Source organism: Solanum stenotomum, chromosome 5 (assembly GCF_019186545.1).
Source record: "Solanum stenotomum isolate F172 chromosome 5, ASM1918654v1, whole genome shotgun sequence".
Classification (NCBI taxonomy): Eukaryota; Viridiplantae; Streptophyta; class Magnoliopsida; order Solanales; family Solanaceae; genus Solanum; species Solanum stenotomum.
Genome location: NC_064286.1, coordinates 1,233,366 through 1,245,107, shown reverse-complemented (window position 1 = coordinate 1,245,107; position 11,742 = coordinate 1,233,366). Strand labels below are relative to the sequence as shown.

Below are 11,742 nucleotides of genomic sequence, written 5' to 3'. Positions count from 1 at the left end.
TCTCACAAACAAAGTTTTAATAAGATAGAAAGTAAGCATATTTTATCTCTATCTTTATTGGACAGAGATATTATTTTTGAAAAATAATATATAGCTGATAAATACTTATGATATACATAGACTTAAACTATTTCACGTGTAAATTCCCGCTCAAACTTAAATATTGACTCTCAAAATATCATATAAATTAAGAGACATATTATTTCATTCATATTTATCCCAAAACCACAAACATGTCAACTACAATGATTTATCTTGAAAGTGACCAATTAATATTTTTAGGTCGAATTGAACTGAATTAAATCGCACAAGAAAAAATTAAACTAAATCCAATAGAATCAAATCAAACAAACTACAGTCTGATAATAGGTAAATATCATTAAAAAAAATCAAAAATCAAAATATTATAATCAATTTTTAAAAAAATCGAACCAAAATATCAAACTTCCATTCCTGCGTGTTGTCCCCCAACCCCACTTAGCTCAAAGTTTAATACCCCTAGCAATGCATGTGAGGGATTTAATTTGTCTTGGGGATAAGAGTTGGTGCTAATTAAGAGCATATTGCCGTCACTAGTCATTAGTACAATATATATGAACTTGCAAAAACCAACCAAGAGGGACAACATTTCTATTTATGTGTCAATTTCACAAAATTGGTTGTCACATGCATATACACATGCTCAACATTTCTCACACACACATATATAGAGAGAGGTGTCAAATCTATCAAAGTTTGTTTGGGTTAAAGTGAATCAACTAACATGTTATAACTTAATTTGCCCAACATAGAATCAAAAGTCTTCTTTGTAAATTATTAGCTCGAGTTGTTGTTCCAATTTTTTTTTTATGATTTTTCAAGTTGATTTTGACCCGTCGAATTACACTATTTTTATTCATTTGAGTCATTTCATATTCGACTCACTAGGTTAAGTTTTTAAACAGAACAAGACCTAATCCACTAAAACTTGAATGAGTTAAATGAATTACTTTTTTTTTTTTATATAAAAAAAAGTGTTAATTTAGCTACTTTTCTACCATTAAAAATAAATGTTCAATGAGTATAATGTATCATCTTTAATGTAGATATTAATTGATCAAGTTGCCCTTTGGCCCTCCTTCCTCTTAGGAGCTGGAAATTTGTAAGTAATACTCTTTATTTTTATTTAAATATATTTGTTGGTTGGCTGAGGGATATTAGGGACCCTATAAATTATATTTATCTCTAACTTAGCATGTGAGACAAAAATAAGAGAACTTTTCACTGTTGCTTTTTGTGTTTTTGTGGTTGCAGTGCTACAATAATTCATTATGATATCATTGTGTACTTGTTCAAAATTAAGCATGCATGTAGGTCATAGCTATCACCCCACATATATTGGCACATGTAGGTCATAACTATATCACATCATTCATATATATATATATATACACACACACGAGACATAACACATAAATACGATTCTTAACTTAGCGTCAACTGACAACTATAACCTTTAACTTTGAGTGTGCACAAGTAGACACTTAAACTTGTATGAAATTGAACAAATAAACATATTCTTCCTACATGGCACCTTACATGGCTATTTTGTGTTCTACATGGCATCCTATGTGTATTATGCCATGTAGGACACATGTGTCTGCTTGTTCAATTTTATACAAGTTTAAGTGTCTACTTGTGCACACTCAAAGTTGAAGGTCATAGTTATCCATTGAAGCCAAGTTAAGGGTCATATTTATGTATTATGCCTATACTAGATACGGAAAATACATGTTTATAGAAGAAAACATGAAAATTACCAAATTACCCATGGCACACAACAGGCATGGGAAATGTTAGAAACATTATCCAAAATTCCATTCAACTTAGAAATTAGAAGTTTACTCATAAATCGTATTTAGGAAATGCGATTTATGCTTTACTAAGTGTACTAAACAGTTTTGTTTCTTTTTGACATTTACCTTACTTTGCGTGCATCATGTCAACACACTTTTTTATCTTTGTTAGATGTACACAATAAATCAAAAAATATTGTAACAATCGTATTAAGTTGAACAATTTTGTTTTAGATATTTTAAGTTTGTTAATTCATGTCATTTATAATACTTTTTATATAATTTTTATACATATGTTTATAATACTTTTTATATAATTTTTACCTATATAAAGAAATATTGCACAAAAAATTATAGAAGAAAACATGAAAATTACCAAATTACCCTTGGCATACAATCAGGCATGTTAAGTTTCTGCCTGTTTGTAGCCTCTTCTTCAGAAGTAGTAAACTAAAGTTTAACAAAACAAATAATAATAAAGAAAAACGGAAATGTTAGAAACATTATCCAAAATGCCATTCGGTTTAGAAATGAGAAGTTTACTCATAAATCGCATTGGACAAATGCGATTTACGCTTTACTAAGCGCACTGAACAGTTTCGTTTCATTTTAACATTTACCTTACTTTACGCGCCTGTCCTAACTCACTCTATTTTACTCCCTCCGTCCACAATTGTTTGGCAGGTATACTAAAAATAGATGTGCAAGATTAATTGTCAATTTAAACAATCAAGAAATAATTAGTCATTTTTCTCCAATTCTGCCCTTAATGATTGTGTAGTTCAATTGAAAAGTTATGTGGACTTTTGGTATTCTTGATATAGTAGGGTTATATTAGTCAAATTACACCTTGTATTAATTTTTCCTTGAGGAATGTGCATGACCTTACCCTGACAAACAATTGTGGGCGGAGGGAGTATCTTGTTATATATTTCTGAAGTTTTGTTATAATACAATAATCTAATATTGGAGGAAGAAAAATGAGGGAAACAATAAAAAGAATTATTTTGCCATGTAGCATGTGTGTTCCATATAATTACAAAAAGTTTTTTTTTCCACTTACTACAATAAAAATATTTTTTAGCAGTAATAAATAGATACATTAATATAAAGTGCTAAAATATTTATCGGCATTAGTTAAGTGTCATTAAATTCAATGTCACTAAAACTTTTAGAGACATATACAAAGAGTGTTATTTGCCGCTAAAAATATATATTTAGCTACAATTGTTAATTAATTGCCGCTAAAATTCATTTTTGATGTAGTGACTTTAGATTGTACGTACCCAATAATAATAATTGGTACATAATCCTATAAGCTAATTTTTTTTTTCCCCTTTCTTTTTGTATGTTAGGAGAGAAAATAAGACAAAAGGAGAAAAAAAAATTTCCCACAAACAGAGTCCAACTCATGTGCAAATTAAAAGCATTGGATAACAAAAAAAAAAAGAATTATATTAGATATGTATATTATTGTATGATCAAATTGCTTTTTCCTAGTCAAGAGATTCGTTTTCTAAAAAAATTCTTTCGTTTTGTTGTTTTTTTTCTTGTAACTTCTTATTTTTTTTAAAAAATTTACAACATGGAAATAATAAAAGTAAATCAACTAATATGAAATAAAAATGTTGACTTAATAATTTATAAAAACTAACAAATAACGAGTATATATAGACCCCATTTCATGTAATTTATTGGATAAAAACTTCTATTTTTAAACATTTTTATTAGGTCTTATCGATTCTAAGCGTGAAAATTCCTTGTGTCCTTCTTGATTCTTTTAGAAATAAATAAATAAAAAAGAATACAATTTTAAAAAAGAAAAAGAGTTTTCGAGGAAGGTTCACAAAATTGTTGTTTAATAACAAATTTTTTATGGGGAATCAATATGGATTGTGGTGAAATGATTGAAATTATTAGAGATTTTAGGTTCGAGTCTCTAGTAATGAAAAAAAGTCATGTTGGAAGCATGCCCTGTTAAAGTGAATTTGAATTTAATCGAACTTCAATACAAATATCGAACATGAAATAAATAAAAATTGTGGAGCTACGAATTGATATGATAGATGTCAATCATCTTGTGTTTTTGCCAAGAATTGCGTCTCATTATTTGATGGATTTGCACATGGCTTGTCTTTCTTTTTTGTATTGAAATCCAAAGTAACTTACATGTGATATTATTACCATCCATTAAAATTAGTACCAAGTATTAATTAAATTAAGTGAGTGAATTGACATTCACTAAGTTGACATTTACTAAAGGCTGTCTTTTGTTATTAATTATTGTTTCTTGTATTTTTGTTATTTCTTTCGCTGACTGCTTTGGATTGTTTTTTCTTGAGTTGTGGATCTATTAGAAATAATTTATCTATCTCTAAGATAGAGATAAGCTATGCGTACACACTCACCCTACTTAGACTCCATTTTGTTGGATATATAGTTTATGAATGTAAACTCAACCTGAAAATGATTCAAAGCAATATAAATTGGGAGAAAAAATGAAGTCTTAGCTAGAACCTCCAGAACGTCATATCCAAGCTCCCTAACAAGCTGAATTGTGATGATAGACGATACTAAATTAAAGAACAATATGATATATTAAATTTTTGTTATGTATATTTCAAGGCTATTTATAAAATTAAAAAAAATTGTATATGTTACCAACAAGTGATTGGAACAAGGCACCAAAAAATAGATTGGTCACTAAATATATATATATATATATAATACTTCTCGATTTTATTACTATGTATTGTTTATTTTACCTCGTATTGTTTTATTGTAGTTTATGTTATGTTACTAAAGGCTGTCTTTTGTTATTAAATTATTGGTTCTTGTATTTTTGTTATTTCTTTCGTGGAATACTTTGAACTGTTTTTTCTTGAGTTGTGGATCTATTAGAAATAACTTCTGTCTCTAAGATAGAGATAAGGTATGCGTACACGCTCACCCTACCCAGACTCCATGTTGTTTGATATATATTGTTTAAGAATGTAAACTCAACTTGAAAATGATTCAAAGTAATAAAAATTGAGCGAAAAATAAAGTCTTAGCTAGAACCTCCACAACATCATATCCAAGCTCCCTTACAAGTTAATTGTGATAATAGACGATACTAAATTAAAGAACAGTCTGATTTATTAAGCTTTTGTTATGTATATTTGAAGGCTATTTATAAAATTAAAAAAAATTGTATATGTTACCAACAACTTTTCTAATATTGTCTTGTATATATTCTTTATTGTTACCTTCTACTCCATATGCCAATTATCCTTACTTTGTATCACAAAATTGTATGGTAATCTTACATTGTGATATGTCTCAATAATGCACATATAAATCCACAAAAGGGTAGTGTCTTAAATGTCATGACTAGTGATAGGAACTTGGCTATGGCCGCTAGATGAGGGGAATAAGATTCTTACCCTAAAAGGGATGAAACTTGAAAAAGTCATACTTTAGACCTAAGCTTGTTTATTGCAAAATGATCTTGTTGCTCGATACTAGTAAGACTTTAGATTTTATACGTCGATCGAGTACGGTGTATAGAAAGTTACGAATTGGACAAAATCTAATAGATTCACTTGAATCTTATATTTACATTTTAAAAACTCACTTATTATATAAAATCTATCTAAAATCAAATAAAATTCTGAATTCATCTTTAATTGGACACACAAAATATAGTTGTTACAATACTGAATCTTGAATTGAAATGTCAAAAGTAAGAATTACAGCCCATTTTTTCTTTTGGAGTTGAGATTAACTTTTCTGTAAAAAAGCAGTTGTCTACTTTCCATCAGCTGAATTACAACTAATCTCATAAATTATAATTAATCAAAAAATGATATACTATATCATTTTTTGCTTAGAAAGATACTCTTCGTAGAGGGGAATATTAAAGATAAAGAGAAGAAAATAAAAATGAAGCCAGCTCTAAAGGGAAAAAGAATGATTGGTCACTTTCTGGCCCCAAAAAACTAAACCTCACTCCAGCTTGGGTATTTGAAACCAAAAAGAGACAGAGCTGGCTACCAATGAAGCAGTAAAGGAGGGTCCCTCAACTGCTGGCACTTTCATTCCCCTCACTCACACTTGGGTAAAATTTAAGTTGTGAGCGATTGATTTTGTGCAACCATAAATATTTAATAAGCGGTGTCAGAGCGTGATGGATAAAAAATAAGGAAGCAACTGATCAAAGCAGATCCTACAAGCTATTATCAGAGGCTATAAGTCACGAGACACTGATCAATGATCATGATTTTACAAGCACTCTCGGCAAGCTCAACACAAACAACTACGAATAATCAAGAACGAGAATACAATATTACTTTCGACTATTTTCATAAAAAAGAATGATGCGACATTACAAAGATTTGAAAAAAAGTTTTTGTCGATCTCAATTAACGTGTATAGTATAATGCATTCTTGTTAATCAATAGAAAAGGCAAGTTTTTTCTTCCATACTTGATCGGTTTGCTTGCATTTTAACCGAAAGTGTTTCCCATTTAATATGTCTTATACATGCTATGAGTATAAAACACCATATGATAAAACAAATAAATATAAGAAAAACTATATAAAATATATTGTATGCAAATGAAGATGTAGATTCTAGGAAGGTTTGTGTCACTTTCATCCTCGTGGTTATGTTAAACAAAAAAAAAAAACAAAAAGTCATGTCCCTCACAAGATGGCATACCCCAACCCCTCCATGTTCCTTAACACACCCCACCAACCCTACCTCCCACACACACATATCCTCAAAAAAAGGCTCCAACTAACCCCTTACATCTTTTCTATAAAATCCTTCACATTTCCCTTAGCTTCATTTGTACATTAGCCTAAAAAAATGTGTTCTTACAAGTTCAAGAAACAAGGAGGAGGAGGAGTTGTTGTTGATATTTCATCACAATCACTCTCTCATATCAATGGTCGCCCTGTTCTTCAACCATATAACAATTCCCAGAAAAAAAATAATACATGTAATTTCAAGATTTCACCTCCTCCTATCTCTCCCAAAATCAAGAAAGTTAATGTGTTGAATACAAGTAATGAGACACCCAAAATCCCAAAATCAAGTCCTCCTATTTCACCTAAAATCAAGTCACCTATCAAGAAAGTGAAGAATGACTCTTCTTTTATGATTGTTGAAGTTGCTGGAAGTATAGCAGCAGCAAGAAGGGAACAAGTTGCTAATATGCAAGTGCAGAGGAAACAGAGAATTGCACATTATGGAAGAACTAATTCAGCTAAGTTCAATGCTAATGCTGCTGCTGTTGATTCAATTACTTCTAGAGAAGCCAAAAGATGCAGCTTTATCACACCTAATTCTGGTAATTTCAATTGAGTTAATCGTTCGTTCAATTATCTCATTTTAATTTCAATTAGGATAAACACCCTCATGTGGGATGAGTGAAGCTAACTGTTCTGTTTTCTAGACCCTATATATATTGCATACCATGATGAAGAATGGGGAGTTCCTCTCCATGATGATAAGTAAGTACCTCTTTTTCTTCCCATTTTCATCTATATTTCACATGTTTAACTTCTATGAACGGATGATACATGGTATATATAGATAAGTGAATTCTCTCGATTTTTTCGTGTGTTTTTTACACTTTTTATATATGACTGTCAGGATATATAACTTAAATCTAACTCCATATTTTATCAGAAGCACTAATTTTCCTTATTGAATCATATGCAGTCTGTTATTTGAGTTGTTGGTATTAACTGTGGCTCAAGTTGGATCAGACTGGACTTCAGTGTTAAAGAGAAGGCAAGATTTCAGGTAGGCATTTGCTTTGAATTCTTAAAAAAATATATTATTTTTGGAGAATTTGACACACATTCGTTGAGATTTTAGATGTAATTTGCTTTGTTTACTTTGTTCTAGGGATGCATTTTCAGGATTTGATGCAGAAATTGTTGCAAAATACAATGAAAAGAAGATAAATTCAACAAGCATTGAATATGGAATTGAGTTGAGCCAAGTTAGAGGGGTTGTTGACAACTCTAAAAGAATTTTAGAGGTAATTAATACAATATTAGCATAACACAAATCTCTAATTAACTTTTAAACTGTCATTTCCATTGGTTCCAATACTTTTTTTGTACTAACTTTTTGAGCTGTATTTAGTCAATCATTGCATGAAGTTAACACCACTAAATTAATTGTACTAACATAACCACATGGTGGGCCACATGGAGTCAGAATAACACATCTGGCCTTGACTTAGCCAACTGTTGGAATTTTAGTAACCAATACATTAGTAAAATTAGGGATCGTTTGGTGTGAGGGATACGAATATATAGTTCTGGGATAAAAAAAAAATAATCTTGGAATAAAATTTAGATGTCTTATTTGGTTGACATGTTTTGGGATAACTTATCCCGCCATCATTAAAGTAATAATAATGATGATAATAGTGGAGGTATGGAAGAGGGAGGGGGTGGGGGGATATGGGATAAATCGAGTCCTCACTAATAAGGTTAAAATTTGATAGATAATTATCTGAGCTACTAAAATTTCTCATGTCTAGAGGCTTACTTATTTGATGCAATTTCCTAGGGATAATTAATACATAGGCATGTCATTTCCTAGCCTCAAATTTGAATAAATCATATTTTCATTAGCTAATATTGAGATCGAATAATGGTTTCATTTGATTCTTGAATTTACAGATGAAGAAACAATTTGGGTCATTCCACAAGTACCTATGGGGATTTGTGAGCAACAAGCCCATTAAAACACAATACAAGGCTTGCAACAAAATCCCAGTAAAGACATCAAAATCAGAAACAATGAGCAAAGATATGGTGAAAAAAGGGTTTAGATATGTTGGCCCAACAATTATACACTCTTTCATGCAGGCAGTTGGGCTTACCAATGATCACATCATCACTTGTCCAAGACATGTCCAATGTGCTCCTCAAAAACCAATTGCTATGTGAAAATTTCACCTACTAACATCAACAAGTAATATATTACTAGTATTGTTTAGTTTTATAAGACATTGACTTAACTAGTAACCAATATAAGTTGTTAAGATTGTAATACATATATATACCCTTTTAGTTTTTTTTTTGTTTGTTTTGGTGGTTAATTTAGAGGTGTGTGAAGAAGTAGGTGTTTTATTTGTACAATATTTGGTTGTAGTTGAAAAAAAAAAGTAGAGAAGATATTGGAAGTATGATTTAGTTATGTTTGGATATGTGAATGAAAATAATTTGCTCCTTAAACAAGTTTTATATTTTTTTTTGTTTTAATTTATTGTGGCTTGCTTTTCTTTTCAGTTATGAACATGATTATCAGCCTCCGTGTCTGATTAATATTGTTTGATCTCTCTAAAATTGTTCATAAAAATAATTTAATTTAGTTTCTTAAATGCTCTCTAGTTTGTAGTATTAATTTATTTATTGCCAATGAAAATAGTTCACAATTATTTTTTAAAAATGAACATTTTTTATTTATATCGTAAATAAATAGGGACTTATGAAATGAACCTATTGCATAGAAACTAGCAAAAGAAACATGAAAAACAACAAATTCAGTCTTGTTTCCTTGAAAGTAGTATTGTCCACACTTGCCATTTGATATTCCCTACAAGTTGTCAAATTCAAGATTAAAAAAAAAAAAACAATCTAGGGTCATTTGTTAAGTTGTTAAAAGTTATATCTCTATTAAAAAGATTAATTATAAAAAAATTATATATTATTTTTATATAAAGAGTAATTATATAAAATTTAGTTATTTGTGTAGAAATTAATTTATCGCCTATTTGCATGCATATCAAACATGTATTAGATGTGTTGGCTATTATATATAGTAAAAAAATATTAACAAATATGATATTAGTCCTACAAGATTTAAAATAATTTATACCAACATTACTATATATTGTATTCATTAGTTCTTACACCTTTTTTCCTAATTAATCAAACTACTCAATGTGTGAAAAATTCCTCTCTTTCTTGTTTTTCCTTTTTTTTTTTTCCCCTTCTTGTTTTCACATGTAAGTCAGTTGAGTGAAGCTTCCTTGAGCTTCTTATTTCCTCCAGTTGTCCCTTGATCAAATAGACAAGTGTTTATCAGGTAATTTGATTAAGGGTTGTGATCCTTCCACATCACTAAGAGACAAAATCTTGATAAACATAGACCTTATTGAACTTTGATCTCTTGTACTGTCTGAACTTTCTTATTCTCTTCGTCTTCTTCCTTTGTTCGATCTTCATAGCTTCGTTTATTTATGGAAGCTGACAATGTGTAAATGTCAATAGTTTTGTCTTTAGCGGGGTTATAATTCCTCTCTAAAAGTTTGTATTTGTGGAAACTTTAATCGCCGTTAAAAGGTATATTTCTTGCCACTAAAAACTAGCATTAGTGACAATAATTATCGCCGCTAAAACATATACTAGTCGCCACTAAAAGTATGTATTAGTGGCAACTTTAATTGTCGCTAAAAGGTATATTTGTTGCCACTAAAAACTAGCTTTAGTGACAACTATAATCACCGCTAAAACATATTAGTCGCCACGAAAAGTATGTATTAGTGGCAACATTAGTCGCCGCTAAAAGCTATATTGTTGCCACTAAAAACTAGCATTAGTGACAATAATTATCGCCGCTAAAACATATATAAAGGTTGGTAGTTTAAAAGGGACGCATTGGGTGGCTTAGGATGACCTATGTTTGCCTAAGGTGGAAGGGGGAATTGGTTTGAGATCACTACACACAGTTGCAGACTTGTTTTTTTGCGAAAGTGTGGTGGAATTTTAGAACTTCATCATATTCACTATGGAGTCATTACATGTGGAATAAATATTGTAAGAAGCAACATCCAGTTATTGCTCAAGGGACAGGAATTTCTCGTGGAGGAAGATGATTCAAATCAGAGAGGAGGTGGAGCATAATATATGGTGGAAGGTCAAAGAAGGAGAAGCAAGCTTTTGGTTTGACAACTGGACAAAGCAAGGAGCTTTGTACTATCTAGAGGAGCAGAACCATGGGGAAGAGGAGATTGAGGTGAAGCAATTCATACAAGAAGGGAGATGGAATAAGGGGAAACTGAATCAATATGTTTCGAAAGAGATGATACAATATATCACAGAGAATATCAACCCTGTACTGATAGAAACAGGTAGGGATAAGGCATGGTGGATGGGAAATACGACTGGAAACTTTACAGTAAAATCAGCTTGGGACTTGTTACAACACAGAAGAGATGAAAGGGAGATTCTCAAGTTCATATGGAATAAGGGGATTCCTTTGAGAATCAACTTCTTTTTATGGAGGGTATGGAAAAGAAGAGTCCCTACAGATGATAATTTGCAAATCATGAGGATTAATGTGCCCTCAAGATGTTGGTGTTGTGAGCAATATAAACAAGAGACCATGAAGCATTTATTTCTAACAGCCTCCATAACTAATAAGCTATGGAAGCATTTTGCTAATTTTGCAGGGATAGTAGTCAAAGGAAAAAAATTATATCATTTGATGAATGTATGGTGGCATACCCAGGCACCAAGCAAAGTGATGGAAATACATAAGGTGATACCGGCATTGATTACATGGACACTATGGAAGAGAATGAATTTGAGGAAGCATGGAGGTGATATATCTTTACAAAGCATGATTTCTCAAGTACTTCAAAATGTACAATTCATACTTAAAAAGAAGTTTAATGAGAGGGCAAAACTGGGAAGAGATGATCAGGAGGTTAAATGCTAACAAATCAAGACTGTACCACTGTATAGTTCGATGGGACGCACCTCATGAAGACTTGATCAAATGCAACACGGATAGGGCAAGTAAAGGAAATCTAGGTATCAGTGCATACGGTTACTGTTTTAGGAATAGCAATGACGACTTAATATATGATGCGGCGGAGAACATTGGTATCAC

The 11,742-nt window shown here is 30.9% G+C and overlaps 1 protein-coding gene across 1 annotated transcript; it reads left to right on the top strand.

Annotated features, from left to right (window-relative positions):
• Nucleotides 1-6,667: 6,667 nt before the first annotated feature.
• LOC125864995 (uncharacterized) lies at nucleotides 6,668-9,080 on the top strand. Its single transcript, XM_049545147.1, has 5 exons — nucleotides 6,668-7,171; nucleotides 7,277-7,334; nucleotides 7,546-7,629; nucleotides 7,735-7,870; nucleotides 8,523-9,080. The coding sequence occupies exons 1-5, from the start codon at nucleotides 6,688-6,690 to the stop codon at nucleotides 8,790-8,792; spliced, it is 1,032 nt and encodes a 343-aa protein (XP_049401104.1). The 5' UTR covers nucleotides 6,668-6,687; the 3' UTR covers nucleotides 8,793-9,080.
• Nucleotides 9,081-11,742: the final 2,662 nt, after the last annotated feature.

Coding starts and splice junctions, on each gene's coding strand:
- LOC125864995 (XM_049545147.1), top strand. CDS start 6,688: ATGTGTTCTTACAAGTTCAAGAAACAAGGAGGAGGAGGAGTTGTTGTT. Junction 7,172..7,276: donor CTTTATCACACCTAATTCTG/GTAATTTCAATT, acceptor TCTGTTTTCTAG/ACCCTATATATATTGCATAC. Junction 7,630..7,734: donor AAGAGAAGGCAAGATTTCAG/GTAGGCATTTGC, acceptor ACTTTGTTCTAG/GGATGCATTTTCAGGATTTG.